This window comes from Pongo pygmaeus, chromosome 3 (genome assembly GCF_028885625.2).
Source record: "Pongo pygmaeus isolate AG05252 chromosome 3, NHGRI_mPonPyg2-v2.0_pri, whole genome shotgun sequence".
NCBI lineage: Eukaryota > Metazoa > Chordata > Mammalia > Primates > Hominidae > Pongo > Pongo pygmaeus.
In genome coordinates this window covers 40911705-40930956 of record NC_072376.2, presented here as the reverse complement: position 1 = coordinate 40930956, position 19252 = coordinate 40911705, and the positions used below count along the sequence as shown (strand labels likewise).

Sequence of the window (19252 nt, the reverse complement as noted above, 5' to 3'; positions counted from 1 at the left end):
CGAGGATGGGGCAGTATTTTTAATGATGCTGACAGTGGTAAAGAGGACAGGCCAGCTGTTTTGCAGTATGTGCCTTAATGTGGATTTGTCGTATTGTTTCCTGAGAACTGCTGTGATTTCTTAGTGCATCACCAGGACATCTAACATCATTTGGACCCATTATAGATATCAGTAAGTTTGATCATGGCCAACTACTTAAAGACATCGTGTCTTAACATGAATAAGAAACCATTTGCAGGCCTTTAATTTCAAACTGTTAACCATAGTTATTCAAAATCTTACTTTCCAAAATATATTTCAAAACAGAGCTACTTTTATCTCTCTCGAGTATTAACTCATTTTCTCCTATACCAGGGGACATTCTCTGTATTCTATAATAAAAGATCATAATGGACCATAAATACTAAAGGTTTCACAAAGGAGGCTGTTTTGTGTTAGATCTTTAGTTTTATTTATCTTATTTTTTAACTTAAAAGATGTGTTAGTCTGTGTTAGATCTTGATAGAGAAATATAATTTTGTCAAGAAGAGCAGGAGGAAAGCATTCAATGAATAGCACATATCACAAGAAAAGGCATCATTCATGGGAGTGAAGAGTGTTTGCGGAACTGTGAGTCAACTATTATCGTCCAGGCAAGAGATGAGGATGGCCTGCTCTGGGGCAGTGGCCAAGGAAATGCAGACAAGTAGACAAATGGGAGAATTCTTTGATAGCTGAACTGGTGCAACTGCATGTCTATGATGCCTTCACTGACATTGGGAAATAGGTGCACGGGACTGGTGATTCAAGTCTCATGTGAATATGTTAAGTTTGAGGTGCCAGTAGGATACCCAGATGAAACTGTCCAATAGACAGAACATGAGGTCTGGAGTTCAGGAGAGAGTACTTGATGAGAAATGCTGCTTTGGGTCAATATCATGGAGAGCTGAAGTCATGGACACAGACAAGAACATGAGCATAGATAGGGAGGCACAGGCATGACATGAGAACCCTGGAAGTACATGAACATAACAGGGGGTTGCAGGATGGCGATCTGTTTCCCACCAGGGCCACAAGTGCTCTGGTTTTTGTGGAAATGTTGATCTGAAGGCAACTGGAGCAAAGGAAAAGAGTTTGACCAGATTTGTAGATTCAGGAGTCACTAGTGAATGCGTTAGTAGGTGACTTTACTTAAGAAAGTATTTTTTTGGACTAAAGATAATAAATTAGTAAAGAAAATATAACTGATATAGGGTGACGGTAAGTAGGGGAGGTGTTCATTGAAAAGGGGCAAAAAAAAAAGTGATAGCAAGGACAAAGTGAAAAGGAAATCCAAATGAAAAAAGAAAGTAGAGGAATACTAGTTAAGAACATAAATAGAAGGAAAGAAGATGAGGTCACCTTGCCTTCTTGTATCAAGTGACCCAAATGCTCTAAGACAGAGGCAATATGTGAGAAACAACATTTGATCCATGATAGGAAATCATATAAAGACAAATGCATGTGCCCCTAACAGTTAATTTTACTAAAATTATTTATGATTTCCATTTTAAATTGAGGTTTTGAAACCCTTTTCTCTTTAGCTGCTGGACTGGGAGCGACTTGTTTCTCCTCATCTGGATTTTCCTGGGGCCTTCCTTAGTTTTATGCTGCAAATTTTGCTTCTATAACATTAAACCCCAGAGCTCCAAGATCCAGAGTTGCCATAGGCTTAGGGACAAACAGATGTTCATCAGGATCATTAAGACCTTGGCTTTAACGTTTGGAAGAGGTGAATTTACTAAATGTTTTAAAATAATTGATATATGTATACATTGATATATAATACTCATATATTATTTATTCATATATTATTTACTCATATACTCATATATTTGAACTATTCAAATATATTCCTTCCAAATATATGTATCTATCTCGATATGAACTTACTTGGTTACATGATTCTGAAGAACAAAAATAGAAAGATTTTTAACGACTAATCACCAGCTCACTACCAACCAATATGGGGAATAAAATGCACCCACAGAAATAGCAGTTCTTAAAGAAAACATCTATTTCATTCAACTTGCTGAAACCATGTACCTTCCTACAAGGACCCCCCACAATTCTCAAACACAATTGGTTTTTTGTCACATCTAATTTCAATTAGTCATCGTGATATGGCTAAGAAGCTTTTTAACAACAATCAGTAAGGTCTACGTAGGATCCTGCTTAAATTCTTGACATTCTTCTCATTGCTTTCTGCAAAACCACATGCGCAGAAGGCGATCACAATGGAAACAATCAGTGAGTCATTACCGAGCTACATACTTCCTCGCTCTGTGTGTGTGTGTGTGTGTGCGCGTGCACGCACGCACACATATGCCAATTGCTTCCAAAACTAAGATTTGATTGTCTTCCTGATCTTCTACTCCTTTCCTTTTTCTACACAAAGGCAACATCGATGAAGCAATTTAAATTAGTAAAATTCTGCTTCTAACCACATACGAACATGTAAGTTTTAGATTTTATGTGGATAGGTTCAGAAGCACAAGGATTCTGCTTAAACAGTTCTCCAGATGACGTTAGACCACCTTAGTGCCCCAGTATGTCTTCAGAATAGTTGGTCTACAATTGTGGTATTTCAACCCAAGTAGATTATAATATTGAAAACAGCAATTTATTATAAAACTATTGTTTTCTCTTAAAATTCTCTTTCTCTCTACCTCCCCCACCCTCCATTCTAGAGGAATGCAGTGATGAACTGAAATGAGAAAATGTAATTAAAATCACATTCCTCCCCCCAAGGGTCAACCTAATTATCAGCCTCTCACCCCAAAACAAATTTAGCTCTTTGAGAATGAAGGTCCTTATCACTCATGGAAAAAAACACAAAGATTAACATGCCATTTAGGCATGACTGCAATCTTTCATTTTAAGTGACCTCTTCGTTTAATGGATTCAATGCGTTCTCATTCAAGTGGAATATATATTGCAGGAGAGAACTGTAATAAATGGTACTGTCATGACCCCTAGGTTAGAGCAAAGGAATATTGGAAAATAAATCTCAATTCCACATACTCACCAGTCCTGCAATGGGGGTAGGCAATCTATTGATCTTTTTAACAAGTCCTGGCTTTATAGCATTCAGCAACCTGTCATGAAAAAGGCAGAATGTCAAGTGAGACATAAAGCAAGATGGATCACACAAATCACCTTTATCCGGGGCTACAGCTAAATTGCTGGATAGGAAAAGCAGTGAATTTAAAGCATGTAGTAAATCTCAATAATCTATCAGCCTTCATGCATATAAGTGAAGAGCTTTGCCAATATCAAGTTGGTCCATGGCAGGTGAAGTTTTAGAATTTAGAAATGTTGAGAGAGGAGAAAATATAGAGACTGAGGAGGGCTTCAAGGAAAAGGACAAGGGGGAGAGTTGGACTGAGGTTGTGAGGGAATTATCTGGAACTGGAGCCAGGTATTACAACTCAGGTGAGGCTTGTTGCCAATTTTCCTGGCTAAGACATGGGTCTCTCCAGGGATGCACTAAATTCAAAGACCAGTATCTATCTTTACAAATGATTTGCCAAGACAAATTCTAAGTCAGACCCTACTTGCTCTTTGAGAAGAGTGGCTTTTACAATGTGGTTGAGCTTCAGTTTAAAAAGGGAAGAATATGTTTAATAAGAGGTTAGCCAATCATATTCTGAAGATTTTAAACAAGGCTAACCAAGAGTCCCCAGGTACAAAAGATATTTGAGCAAAAGATTTTCAGCTAAAGATTGAAATTATATAACAATGGTTACACAAGCAAGGGAATGCAAGAGAAACAACTATCATTGCCTGTTTTCAGGACATAAAAATCCAGAGTGAAGAGAAACAAGGAAAGCAACTTATAAAATTAAAATATGGTTAGCATCGGAGTAATTGGGTAAAGTGTAGTATTTGCAAAGTAGGTTATTCATAAATAAGTGATTGAAGGTAAGGGGCTGTAGAATGTAGAATGTTATTTCCACATTCGGGAATCAGGCAATTAGGTAACAGAATACTGCGCAAACAGAAACTTAGGGTAGGAGTGTATTATAATTGAGAGGTCAACAAACTACAGTCCACGAGCCAAATCTGGTCCAACACCTGTACTTATAAATAAAGTCTTACTGGAACAGGAATATAACCATCCTCATTCATTTACATATTGTCTATGGCTACTTTTGTGCTACAACTGCAGAGTTGAGTAGTTACAATGGAGACCTGACGGGCCACAAAGCATACAATCTTTACTATTTGATGCTTTATAGAAAAAGTTTGCTGACTTCTGTTAAAATTCATGCAATCCAAGGTTATAACAAATTATAAAGAACCTGTACTTGCCAGATTTCTACAGATCAGTAACAAAAATTTTTCAAATGGTTTAATAGTCTTGAATTTAGACTATCTTTGACTTTGATACCACTATATATTCATATGTTGAGAAATGTCCCTACAGTGATTGTGATAGACAGGATATTCCATTTTTGCATGCAAGATTAATTGGCTGTTCTCGGTAATTTTCACTGCAATTCCAACATGCTGCCACCAAGAGGCGGTACTCAGAGTGCACAAGTGCTGTTTTGCCCATGGAGAGCCAAGCTGGCTGCTCTTTTCATGAATGCACTTATTTTTTAACCACAAATTTAACCTTTTAAAAATGTTTCTTTATAACTTATTTTGGAATTATTGGTTTTACCAGTTGGAAGGCAATTTATTAACTCTTCTCATTTTATAGTTCAGAAAATTGAGGCCTGGTGAAGTCTGAATTAAAGTCTGAGTGACTTCCCCAGAGCTGGTTAGTAGCACACTCAGGCCCAGAACCCAAATTTCTTAGATCAACGCATTCTCTCAGGTGGTGTAAATATCCCAAATCTTCTGGTTTAAAATACACAGATAGATATGATATCTCCAAAGCCACATTTTTAAATGTACAAAATTCTTTTTCTCACTACTTTTGCTTTTCTCAGATACATTACTTTTCTTACTAGTTTTTAATAGTGTCATTTTAAACTGAATTTTAAGATAATATTTTTGTACAGTTGTTGACAACTCAAAAGCATCAAAAGGATATACAGTAAAATATCTCACTGTCACCTTTGTACCACAGGACTCCAGCCTACTCTCTGAAGGCAACCTGAAAGACTTTCCAGAGAAGAATTTATAAAAAATATATAGAATTTAAAAATATGTATGTGTAGCATATAGTACACACTGTCCTACACCTTGTTTTTCACTGAACAATATATTTTGGAGGTTGAACAATTTACCTTGGAGACCCCTTATCCATACATATGGAGCTATGCCCTTTTCAATAGCTGTGGACCACTGATGACTACAGAGCTGGCAGATCAACCACTCTGTCTAATAATTTTAGATTTTTCTAATAAGATGAAATACCATTGCTACCAGACAGACAGAGATCTGAGCTTTGTTGTTAATTAGGCAAAGTAGAAAAAATAACAAAATGTCCTACCCAAAATGCATTATTTTAAAATTATCTTTTAAAGAGGTACACTTTTTGTCCTCTATATCTAAGAACTATATTAATATTTTTAGCAATCATGGCCCCAAAACTCCTCTTTTATATATATTGAGATTTTTAAGCTGTTTTTAATATTTCATGGTATTCATCCTTTGTAAAAATTACACTTATATGACAGAATCTTCCCTATCACATAAAGGGAAGATTGGAAAAAATCAATCTATCAATCAACTGACCTATAACACTAGGCCTTACTTAAAAGAAGCAGAAACTATGATCTCTCTCACAATGTTTTACCATAAATTAAAAAATAAAAAGCCATAATGTTCACTTTCAAGACTAAGACTACCGTATTTTTTTTTCAGGTAAACACGGCTCCAATCCTGTGTTCTGTTTATAATACACAACAATAAAAGATAACATTGAATTCACATTGTTGAAATGCCCAACACCTTAGCTTATCTTGTATTTTGTGTTAAATCAAGGACATTTTTTGTGTGAGAGATTTTTTGAGTAAGAGTCAAGGATATTCACTTGCAATTTTATTAAAAACCACTATGTCGTCCTATATAAGTTAAAATATAAATATTTTCAGTAAATACTTATTGATGACATGCTTTGAAGTGATTATGCTGATGATATGTTATATTTATATAACTTCTGAGATGCATTATTTCCTAAAAGTCCTGCCCTGTAGAGATAGGTCATGTATGTGTCCCACCATTTTTGCAGAAGAAAAAATGAACCCCAAACAGATGTGAAGATTTCCCAGAGAGCACAGCTAATCTGAAGCACAGCTGGGACAGTTTTCACCTCTTAGGCCATTTTATAACATAGTTTGGTGCTTTAGAAAGTCCAACCTCAGTATGTGTCATCAAAGCATAATTCAAAACAAAACACAAAAATCAAAAACCCAAACAAATACTACCTAAATACAATGGGATAATATCAACAGCAGGTGGAAATAAAAGGAAAATGGAAGAGAGTGTCTGTTGGTGAAGTGTAAGACACATAGGATCCAAGTTCCATCTACAGATGATCTGCAACCTCCTCACCAGAAATTCCAGAGGAAAGGAGGGTGTCATCCACCTGGAGGAATATCTCCACTCAGCAGAACCCTATGCCAACTTCCTGCCCGTGGTTCCCAAAACATACAGCTAAAGGTCTTAACAAGTAGTCTGCTCTCATGTCTGGTAGGGGATCATCTTCGTACTCATCAAAAGATGAATTTTCTGGAAAATTAGCATAATCCTACACAACAAAACTATTAGGCATTCGTACCATCCCATGTCTTCTCTGCTAAATATACCTACAACTACAAACAAAAATAAAGAAAATTTTAAAATGTCAAAAATGTAAGAGCCAATGAGAAGGAACTATTTTCAGATATTTACTGTTTATCCAATATTCTTGATCAAGTGCCTGCTATGTGCTGTCCACTATTCTAGGCACAGGAAGGGCAACAGTGAACAAGACAAGCAAAGTTCTTGTTCTTTGGAATTTGTAATCATGGTACAGTGAGGGGATGGGGCAGCGGGGGGAACAGAAAACAGGTAAATAAATAAGAAGAAAATTTCAGATAGCACACAAGTGCAATAATAGGCCATGCAGTAGTACTCTAACTGTGTGGTCTGAAGGCTGCTAGGGAGGTCACATTTGAGAAAAAAGTTGAATGATACAAAGGAATTAGCCAACGAGAGACTGGAGGACAAGAGTTCCAGGCAGATTGAACAGTCAGCAGAAACGCTTTGAGGTAGGAGTGGGCTTGGTATATTCAAGGAACAACCAGAAGGCCAATGCAGCTGAGCAGAGTGGGTAGAAGGAAGAGGTCTGGGACAAGATGGCCAAGGTGTAAGCAAAATCCAGGCCCCGGTAAGGCGTCTAGATTTTTTATCTTAAGTTCAATGTGAAGCATAAGAATATTCGTAAAACAGAGACTGAGATAATCTGATTTATATTTTTAAAACATCACTGTTTGCAAATAGGCAAAAAATAAAGTTACAACTACATGCATATAGAAAATTTCTGCTTATTAAAAATCAAAGGTATCAGAGAGCATAGATAAAACATCACCAATAACTTATAACACTCAGCTTGATGAAGAGGAAGAGGCAGTGAATTTGGAGTCAGTAGCCTAGGTTTTAAAGTTGAATCCTACATGTTAGCTATGAGTTACTGAAAGGTTTCTTAATCAGGGTCTCAGTTTTCCCTTTCATAAAATGGGGATTTAAAATTAGCTTTGCCTCCTATTCAGGATTAGGGTGAGAATCCAGTGGAGTGATGTCTGTTGCTAGCATTTGATAAATGGAAACTTGCAAATTCATTCATTTACTATACTGAGCATTTCCCTTTTTGCTAGGTAACTGCAAGCTATTTTAGTTTCGATGTTCCTATTAGCCAGTTGCTAAAAAACAAAATAAGTTTTGCTTGTTCTCTTTCTCTGGCCACCTTTAGATAAAAATCTCACATAAATGAATCAAGTCAACAAATGTCTATAGCTTGCCTAGCGTACACCAGGTGAGAAACAACTAGAAACAGGAAGAAAAGCTATGATCTTGGATAATCCTTAATTATGAAACAAGTTAATGGCACTGAGAGTAATCAAAAATAAATGTTAATTTTATGATACAAATGAAATGGTGTCTACTAAACTTTTACATTCTAAATCTGAAACACACTGCAACCCATTTCAAGTAAGCCTATGCCATATGTTCTTTCATGTACTTAACAAGCATTTATTGGGTATGCATGATGTCTGGTCTGAAGCTGGGTTCTGGGGATACGAAGAAAGGCAGGGAAGACCCCAGGTCTCCCCCTCGTGGGGTATGCTCACTAGTGGATTAAAAACCCACAGGAAGACCAGAATGGTGCACATACGTGTCTCACTGTCATACATCCTAATTCAAGGCCATCTTAATTTTTGAGAAGGTGAATTAAAGATATGCTTTGCACACATTCTATAGAACACAGTTCTTAAAAGATTAAGAAACAATTGTTCAAATGGAATACTGCATACGTATGTTTACTGCAGCACTATTTACAATAGCAAAGACTTGGAACCAACCCAAATGACCATCAATGACAGACTGGATAAAGAAAATGTGGCACATATACACCATGGACTACTATGCAGCCGTAAAAAAAATGTGTCCATGTCCTTTGCAGGGACATGGATGAAGCTGGAAACCATCATTCTCACCAAACTAACCTAGGAAGAGAAAACCAAACACCGCATGTTCTCATTTATAAGTAGGAGTTGAACAATTTGAACACATGGACACAGGGAGGGGAACACCACACACCAGGGCCTATCAGGCGGTGGGGGGCAAGAAGAGGCAGAGCATTAGGACAAATACCTAATGTATGTGGGGCTTAAAACCTAGATGATGGGTTAATAGGTGCAGCAAACCACCATGGCACACGTATACCTATGTAACGAACCTGCACATTCTGCACATGTATTCCAGAACTTAAAGTAAATAAATAACAAAAAAGAAACAATTGTTGAGACACCCAGGAATGATGCTAATGTTCCAATTCAACCACAGACTGCATTTAGTAACTCTTTGCACCCCTAATATCCAGCATGTAGTAGTCTCTCAATCATGATTTAATGATTATGAAATACAAAGTGATGACTTTTTTTCCACCTGCAACTTAAAAAACAAACAAACAAACAAAAACCTCAAAACCCTACTCTGGAAGAGAGAGGTTCTGTTTCAGACAGACTCTTCCAACAGTCCATATAGTAGCTCTTCAAGGAGCACAGCACTAAGAATAGTGCTACAAAATGGTACCTTATGAGACCATCTAGACGTTAGGAATTATTGCAATGGGCAGCTTATATGTTATCAGACTGTAATGTGAACGTTAAACCTAAAATTCTTAAAGGATTGCAAATTTTAAAAGGATTGAGCTTACTCTATAAGTCACTCAGCTCAGAAATTCAATTCTAATAATTATCCTAGAGTTTCGGAAAGAACAGAAGAGCCATCTAAATCTTAAACACAAGGTTGGAAAGTTCATGCTTAATCTCATAGGAAATCACTTTATTCTTTGCAACAAGAGATTACATCATCATCTCATTAGCTTGGTTTGTACAGCTGCAATAGGCAACTATGATCACAAAATTACCCACTTTGTGTCCCTTTTAATTTGGCTCAATAGTGTTTTTCTATGTGGTTTCCTTGATCACTTTCTGGGTTTGACTATGTACCCTGGATGAAAGTATACGCACTTTCATTTAACATAACATGGCATCTGTTTTTGAACCTAAGCAGGAGATCACTTTAACCTTGACCATAAACCTGTTACAGATGTCATTTTAAAAGAGTTCTTTCTTGTCCAGGCAAAACCAGGAAAATTAACAAATCCTCTGAGATCAAGAAAAATTGACTAAAATATAGGGAAAAGTGAAATGTGAAACAGAGGAGTTTCAAATGAACAAGAGTGTTGGAACGCAAGCTGCCATCAATATCTACCAAATGCTTGTGGGGTGCTATGCACGGTTCAGAATGTGTGAAATATAGGTCACACTTAAGCCACTTGCCTGGAGCACACCTAAGAAGAGATCATAGGAGCTTTAGAAGGTTTTTGTAGATTTGGAATTCCAAGAAGTTGAGCCTGACCCTGTGTATTTCTGGGGCTCAGCAGTGCTGTTAGTATTCTAATACAGCACCTGTGGCAGAGACTGCTTACCATACTTATCTTCCTGCTGTCTTGGGCACACACTGGACTTTATTGCCCAGCCTCCTTTGCAATTTGCTGTGGCTATATAATAGAGTGCTGGCCAATGGAGCACAGGCAGAAGTAATTCTATCACATGCAGGCCTGGCCCTAAAAACCCTCTCAAACAATTCTCCATTCTCTCTCCTCCATATTTACTAGTTAGATGTTGACACCCAGAAGTCCTCGGAAGTTGTATGTTGAAGATGGAGTCTCTATTAGCTGGTGTCCCTAAATAACTGCCTAAAATAGAGTTGTCTCCATCCTTCCCTGTTGCCAACATTAGGCCATACAAGAGTGGAAATACATTTCCACAGTGTTACACCACTGAGATTTAGGGGTTTATTACTTACAGCATCTAGCACTATCTTGACTGTTATATCTCTGCAGTAGGCCTTTTTCCAATACCCAGGCAAACTGTACCCAAGAAAATCCTGTTCCAGAATGTGAAGTTTAACACTTGGGCACACACTTTTCTCCAGATCTTGCTGGGATGGCAGCAGAAGGAAGAAGAACTATCATTTGGGATACTGTAAACAAATGGACCCATTTTTATTTTCCCACATTTTCTAGGGGGAAAAATAAAACCTCTTCTTGCCTATCACATCCCTCTTAATGCTAAAATACTAACACTAATAAAATCATCTATACTGTAAGCATGGGAAGGAACAGAAAGCAATTATTTGAATATGTTCAGAGTGCTTTGATCCATTTCCAATCTCTTTTACAGTCTGTCCTTTGCATAACTATTCCTGCTGTCTGGAAATTATGGACTTTGGGAACTAGAAAAGGCATAAAAATCAAATCAAATAATCTAGATAAGGAGTAAAGGAACTGTCCCCGGGAGGTGAAGGCACATGTCTGAGGTCAGAGCTCCGAAGCGGTAGATTTGGGATTATAAACTCGGGTTTCTAAATCTGAAGAGAGTGCTTTTCTATGATGCTTCACTTTTTGCATTTCTACAGATAATCTCCAGCCACCAGTCTCTGCCATCCTAATCCACAGGCCCACTGCACCCAAACTGACCACTGCTAAAACCTGGCTCTGGCCGGGATCCTTCCCTCTTCCAAGGACTTCCAGGCTCCCAAGTGCCGCAGGATGCCCTCCAAATGCCTTCACCTGGTAATCAAGCCCAATCACCCCCAAACTGCCTTTCCCACTCAAGACTCTCCCTGTTTTTATAAGCTACAAGCTTAGGATGACACATATGATCAATGAACCATGAAAGCTACCAACACACGAAAAGATCTTAGTGTAACTACATAAAATGGAGACTAAAGTTACTCTGACACAGGCAGTGATACATGCAATCATCATTGTGCTATGTAGTAATTATGTTTAAATGATTGTAATTAGTATTTCCTTTGCACAGCTAAAACCCAGTTATTGCTGGGTTTGCTATCAAGAGGGTGGAGAGAAAACTCAGAGGGTGAAATTGCTGTGATGCAGCTCTGAAGATTTCTGTGTCCAGTCTTGGGGTGGAATACACAGCCAGCTCCCAACTCTTCTTTAGCAAGTTCTCAGAACAAAGAGTTCCAGGATTGGGATCCATAAAATTCCAAGAGCAGCAGTAAGCTCCGGAGACAGAAGGACCTGGGTTCAAATCCTAGCCCTGTAACTCACTAGACAAGTTATTTACGCATTTGATATCCACAAGCCTCAGTTTCCTCCTCTTTCAAATGGAGACAAAAATAACTGCTAGTCATAGCTTAAGGATGTGGAATAAGTAAAACAATGCATGTAATGCACTTGGCACAGGCCTGGTGTACAATATACACTTCATCAATGGCCAGCATTATTATCGTCTTCTCCAAGCAGATTTCAATGCAGCCCTCGCACTGGTGAAAATTGGCTGTGTTGATCACTGGCTCACTTCTCCTCCTGAGAATCCTGCCTGTGGCTAAAGCTAGGTTAGAAGCAATGAAAGAACAGCAGTGAGGGAACGAGACAATGCCAATCCTTCTGAAGGACACCATGGGTGTAGTCTCTGGACAGGCGGAAGGCAATAGAAAAGCTGGGGACGGGGAGGAAGGAAGGGAGGATGCCGACAAAGGAAAGGCAGAAAGAAGCTCCAAAGACAGACCCGGCTGCGTGATCACTGCAGCCACAGCTGGCTCCGGCCCTGCTTTCTGCCAAAATTGGGCTTTAACTCTTTTCAAGGCTCCCGTCTCCCCAGCCTCACTTGCCGTCCTGAGGATGATGAGGACAAGCCAATAGCTACAGAGAAAGGGGAGTCTGCTCCTAATGTGGCCATGAGAATTCTGAATCTACTTCCTATTCACTCCACATCTTGTCATCAAAAGTTTACCCCACACCAGCTAAGCCCAGACACACTCAAGAGGCTGGGTTCAACAGTGGGGCTGACACAATCTCAAATGTGGTTTGGGTTACATAAGACTTTGTGAAGAGAATTGCTTCTATAGGGAAATAACTTCCAAGTTCTAAACAAGTAACTTGGAAGAGAACTTCTGAGACGTAGATGTGCATAGTAAGGATGTAAACTAAGGACAGGCATAGCAAGATAGGTGCAGTAAGCATTTCTGCTGCTCCTTGGGAGGCGTGGTGTTTTATTCGCCTATTTGTATTTGGGGCACAGCAGAAAGCAATCAAGTCTCCGTTGCCACCAGAGGTAATTGCCTAAAAAGCAAACCCATTGCTCTTCTGTACAGAGACTGTGCTGGCTGCCTATTGCTCACTGGATGCTGTTTAAAGTCCTTACCATGCTATTCAAGATTGTTCACAAACCGACTTGATACCTACCTCTCACCTCTAGTCTGCGCCACCTTGCACTTGTCCTAGCCTTTGTCCCTGAGCATACAAAGTCTCCATATAGCTAGGCACTTTCACATACTTACTGCTTCCTCCCCTGAACTGCCTTTCCCACAGGCCTCCTCTCACTCCTTTGTGGCCTAGCAAACTCCTATTCATCCTTCAACACCCAGTTTAAATGTTACCTCCTCACCGAACCATTTAAGTAGAGACTGTACCTTCCACCTCTGGGTCCCAACACTCTTTGGCTTCCCTATTTATCACACATCACAGAAACTCTCTGGCTTCTTCATCAGGCAAAGGGTTAGTCCTCTCTCTGACTCCAGCTCTAGTATAAGGGCCAGTCCTTGTTAGGGCCTCGATTTTTGTTTGTTGAGTGAATTGTTAATGAAATGAGCAACATTATAAAGTACTGGGAAGGACTCAAAACATCAGTTTTGGAACTATCACGGACTTTAGACCTGCTAACGATTTACAACTTTTGTTGTCGTTAATAATTTTTTTTTTTTTTTTTTTTTTTTTAGACGGAGTCTTTCTCTATTACCCAGGCTGGAATGCAGTGGCACGATCTCGGCTCACTGGAACCTCCACCTCCCAAGTACAAGCGATTCTTCTGCCTCAGCCTCCCAAGTAGCTGGGATTACAGGCATGCACCACCACACCCAGCTACTTTTCATATTTTTTAGTAGAAATGGGGTTTTGCCACGTTGGCCAGGCTGGTCTTGAACTCCTGACTTCAGGTGATCCGCCTGCCTTGGCCTCCCAAAGTGCTGGGATTACAGGCATAAGCCACCACACCTGGCCCATTAATCATATATGAATCATTCTCTCAGGACCAAGACTAAAGTTGGATTCAAGCAACCACACCAGAGAAAGGATCATCGGACAGGCTTTTAGTTCCTTCCCGCCAGTTATTACTGCATGAAGTTCCTGTTGGTTTGTGAAAGAGGGGATGGGAATGAGTGGAGTCCCCCTGTTCCTCTCTAAAGAAGAGTTAGGAGCTGGTTGGCTCCAAAGGAAGCAGTAAAATCTCTGGGTCCTTCTTTTTTGATGTACCACGGGACACACAAATGGGGCAAGGAGAAAACAATATGGCCATCTCCCCTTGGGCAACACACATTATTCTCCTTTACTGGGCGTGCAGCAGAAATACAAAATGCAGCTTTATTCAGAGGACTGGGGAATACGTTCTTGAGGCCAGAGGCTCCGGCAGGAAAACCATCAAACAGCAAGCAAAGCCTTTTCATCTGCGGCAGAAGAAGAGTTTTAAGTGATGCAAAAGCCACGTAGTATTTAAGTAATAACATCTTCTCATTCCTCCATTCCACGGCCTTTCTCTGTCTGATGTTACTATTTCTGATCTTAATGAATGTGCCTTTTTTAGTTTTATTTTTGTAATTTTCTTTATATCTCTTTTGCAGTAGACAGTATAAATATCATCAATCTATGAAACATTCTCTTCAACGATGTTCTAAAATATGAGCAGCACTTTACAATATGATCCTAGCACATCAGAAATGAACTAAATGATATTTGGAATGAGACTTCTAGATGACTTTTTAAACATCTTGAAGCCAAAAATTTAAATCCCATTGTGTGTGTGTGTGTGTGTGTGTGTGTGGTGTGTGTGTTTTAATGACTTGAGATACAATTCACATACAGTTTACCCATTGAAAATGTAGAATTCAATATTTTTGTACATTCACAGGATTATGCAACCATCACTACAAACTAATTTTAGTTTCCCTTCCACTAGAAGAAGCCCCAAATCCAGTTAGTTTTCACTTCCCCTCTTACTCACCCACAACCCCCAGCCCCAAACAACCACTAACCTGCCTTCTGTCTCTATAGATTTGCCTATTCTGGACATTTATATAAATGAAATTATATAATGTGTAGTCTTTTATGACTGGTTTCTTTCACTTAACATGTTTTTAAGGTTCATCCAAGGTTCATCCATGTTGTAGCATGCATCAATGCTTTATTCCTTTTTATGGCCAAATAATATTGCATTGCAAGGATATACCACATTTGATCTATCCATTCATCACTCTGTGGACATTTGGGTGTTTCCACTTTTTGGCTATTATGAATAATGCTGCTATGAACATTTGAGTACAAGATTTTGTGTGGATGTGTGTTTTCATTTCTCTTGGGTATGTACTTAGGAGTATAACAGCTGGGTCATATGGTAACTTAATGTTTAACCTTTTGAGGAACTGCCAAACTGTTTTCCAAAATGGCTGCGTCATTTTGCAACCCTGCAAGTAATGCATGAAAGTTCTAATTTCTCCACATCATGCCACATTTCTTACTGTCTTCCTTTTTTATTATAGCCATCCTAGTAGGTGTGATTGTGGATTTGATTTGCATTTCTCTCAAGACTAACAATGTTGAACATCTTTTTTATGTACTTACTAGTCATTTTTGTAGCTTCTTTGGAGAAATGTCTATTCAGATATTTTGTCCATTTTTAAATTGGGTTATCTTTTTATTACTGAGTTATAAGAGCTCTTTACATATTTTGTATACAAGCCTCTTATCAGATATACGATTTGCAAATATTTTTCCCATTCTGTGGGTTGAGAGATGATATCATTTGCAGGACAAAAGTTTTTAATTTTGATATAGTCCAGTTTATTTATTTTTTCTTGTCACTTGTATTTTTGATGTTATATATAAAAAATGATTGCCTAATCCAAGGTCACAAAGATTTACTGCCATGTTTTATTCTAAGAGTTTTGTAGGTTTAGCTCTTACATTTATGTCTATGATCCATGATCCATTCTGAGTTAAAACTGTAGCATTTTACTACACATTTACTGGTTAGTTATAAACATATCAATAATTTCAAAACTATTAATTTTAAAATAATCTTTCTTCTTCCCATCCTCCCTTCAAAAGCTTACTACATACCTGCCATGTGCAAGCACCATTAGGCATACAAAGACGGGTGAGTTACTGTCAGTACTTCAAGGAATTTATCATCTAATAGAAAGTTAAAATATCCAACTTCGTGAGTAGTGCCATGTGTGAGACAAATGACTTGCTCTAGGCACAGCCAAAATTTCTCCTTCAAACGAGAAATGAGGGAGACAGCAGTTGAAATCAGGGTTGTCATCTCCACTTCGGGATGTATGGCTGTCACAGCCATGGGTGCTCAGAGGACTGAATTCAGGTTGCAGCACTGGGGATGTTGTGGTGGAGGGAAAGGTGCCCATTGAGTGTGTTTGGGATTTAAGAAGATGGAAATGGACAGGGAATACAGCACCGCAGGTAGCTAGAAGCAAATGCAAGAAAAATACAAAGCAGGGAAGAACAAAGAGAATCGTAGGAATAATATATCAACCTCTGTGACCAGTGCAAATGGACAGGGCTGACGAGTTGAATAGAATCATTGCACCCAGAGAGAGGGACACCACATTCCAGGCAAAGGAACTTGAATCACATCCCGTCTTCTGGGAAGAGGCCACCAGTCACGATGAAGCCATGTTTGGGAATGTTAGCCTCCCAGGAGAGTCTACAGTGGCTTAAGGAAGGGCAAGCACTACAGCTAATCACTCAGACATACAGTCTTCACTTTTTCTTTTTATTCACTCTTTCTTCCTCTTGATACCAAGAAGGAAGTCTATTTCTTCATAGTTAACTTTTTAAAGAAATCATTTGGTCGGGTGTGGTGGCTCACACCTGTAATCCCAGCACTTTGGGAGGCCAAGGTGGGCAGATCACCTGAGGGCAGAAGTTCGAGACCAGCCTGCCCAACATGGCGAAACCCCGTCTCTACTAAATATACAAAAATTAGCCAGGCATGGTGGTAGACGCCTGTAATCCGAGCTACTCAGGAGGCTGAGGCAGCAGAATCGCTTGGACCCGGGAGGCAGAGGTTGCAGCAAGCCGAGATCGTGCCAGTGCACTCCAGCCTAGGCAGCAAGAATGAAACTCCATCTCAAAAAAAAAAAAAAAAAAATCATTTATAAACTGGGTCCTTAGTAGGCTATTTAAGAAAAAGTCCACTCCTTCGAGTAACCAAACAGAACATTCAGAACAGGTGAGGCAGAGATTTTGCACACTTCATCATGGGAAGCCAGCCCACCAAGCCTGACAGCCCATTAGAGACAATCAAAAAATGGATTATTAAGGAAATACAATTAGAGCTACTAAATCCTCTTAAATCTAAGCAAAGCCTAATCCAGCATGTAACCCCACAGGCAGGCAATGGGCTAGGCCAGTTTCTCGTCTACCACACGAGAAGCCCAATTTAAACCAGTTGTTATATTTTCTTAAATTAATTGATCATTCTAAAAAATCTGTCAAAAATTTGTTCAGGAGGAGAAAGATTAGCCTGAGATTCAAGTCAGGAGAACTTTAATATTTATTAAGGAGCAGATTAATAGGATGAGGGAATCGCCACATGTTGAGGGAAGTGGTTCCAAGTGACAATTCTGCTAAAATAAGTTTCAAACACATTTCTAGGAAGCTTCAAAACAAACTCTGTAAATGCCCTACTGGGTCTGGGTCATATAAGACTATGTATTAGGCGAAAGGAAGTGACAAGGATCGTATAATTTTTAATGAACAGAATATTTACAAAGATGGATGAGCTTGAGAATATTCCAAAGGCAAGATGCTCAAGTGCACACAAGAGCTCCCAGAGTAGACTTTGTAATTGATGTCCAACAGTTTGAATAGAGACAGTACCCCTACTGTGCTAAAAGTCCCTCTTTTGAGTAGGAGCCAAGGGCTATTTATTTGGTGAGGATTCAAAAAAAGAGGCAACACTGGGGGCTCATTCTGCTCACCATGAGTCCTGCAAATTCACCTTCCATGTTCTCCATCTGTTTTCATCTTTCTAACAGAAGCCTGTTGGGGATACTCAATTCTTGCCTAAGCCCCCACCTAAGCCAGGCCAATCTTCAAACAAAAAGCAGCTTTTTCACTGGAGATCTTTTTCAGAAAAGGAGTGGGTTGAAATGTCCTCACTTGAACTTAAAGGCTTAATGAGTCTTGGTGCCAAAAAGCTGGAGACAGGCCAAGTCAGCGTGGCCAATTGTGATTTGGCAGAAGGACAAGGGAGAACCCTACATAGAAAGCCTATCAAATTCTTCCCAGTCTGCTAAGGCCAAAATCAGTAACGGAAAAAGGACCCAAGTTTGCTGAGATTGGAGCGAGCATCTGGGTTAGAGAGAGAGCTCTAGACAAAGAGTGCAAAGACACATTGTGCCCTACCACCTCGGGTCTCCATCTAATCATCTACAGAAGAGGGGTTGGAAGATCTATGTTCACTGGGGTTGCTCTGAGGCCTAAATAAGGGATTGGTTTGTGAATACTGAACAAAGCAATGGTGACCAGTAGGGACCAGTCTAAAGTCATCAATAACTGGGGCGTCCATATATCCCAGTTAGCTGAGGTCAGTCCCAGGTTCCACTTGTTCCAGCATTTCATCTGGTTAATACCCTCTTTCGCTCTGAACAGTGTCTCAGTTTGAATGACAGGTTGAATGGTTGCTCTACTAATCAGCCATTGGGTCATACTAATCTCATCTCTTTATCAATGTTTCAGAAAAAGATTGCATGTGTACTTTATATTACACAAGCTCTCTAACAATAGCTGTTGGAATGATACACAAACATGAGCTAGACCTAAAACAGTTAGGTGGAATCATGATCAATTGACTGGCAGTTCCCAGAGATATGTATTAATTGTTAAAAGTCTCCAGTCCTTCCTTCTGCAAGCAAGGCAGGCCTTTTCTGAGGTTTTGCTCAAACTGATATCTACTGGGGACATACAATACAGGTCACCTCCACCTTCTTAAAAGTCTTCTTAGCCCTCTTGGTTTCCATGACCTCACAGTTTCCTGGGTTTCCTCTCATCTCTCTGATAGCTCTTTTGTGAGCTTCTCTTTCTCCCACCCATGACCCAGGATAGAGACTTCCTCAAACTGAGGGCTCATTCTGCAGCTCTTTCCTAATGTGGCCTCAGAGAGGCTTCCATATCTCATAGTTTAACCCTGATGTCTGACAATGGCTCACAAATCCAACTTGAGCAAGTTGAATGCATCGTCTCACCTCTAAGAGCCAGGCCCTCATCCCCAACAGCCCACAGGACTCTGATCCTGGGTGGCTTGTCCATATCCCAAACTCAACCTGCCCAAACTAAAACCATGACCTCTCCAACAAACAGAGGAGCCTTTCTGGCTTGTATCAGGACCCCACTCAACTGAAACAGCAAAATTATTTTTGTCTTTTCTTTCATTCATCACTATACTGTACCAGGTGCTGTTGATTT

At 39.4% G+C, this 19252-nt stretch overlaps 1 protein-coding gene across 13 annotated transcripts in view; it reads right to left on the bottom strand.

Annotated features, from left to right (window-relative positions):
* The window catches only part of LIMCH1 (LIM and calponin homology domains 1), a 339876-nt gene that overhangs the window by 170924 nt on the left and 149700 nt on the right, over positions 1-19252 (bottom strand). For all 13 annotated transcript variants that reach the window (XM_054484468.2, XM_063663600.1, XM_063663601.1 and 10 more), the window contains exon 3: positions 3047-3116. In XM_054484468.2, the coding sequence (XP_054340443.1) occupies positions 3047-3116 (70 nt within the window). The remainder of the gene's footprint in view (positions 1-3046; positions 3117-19252) is intronic.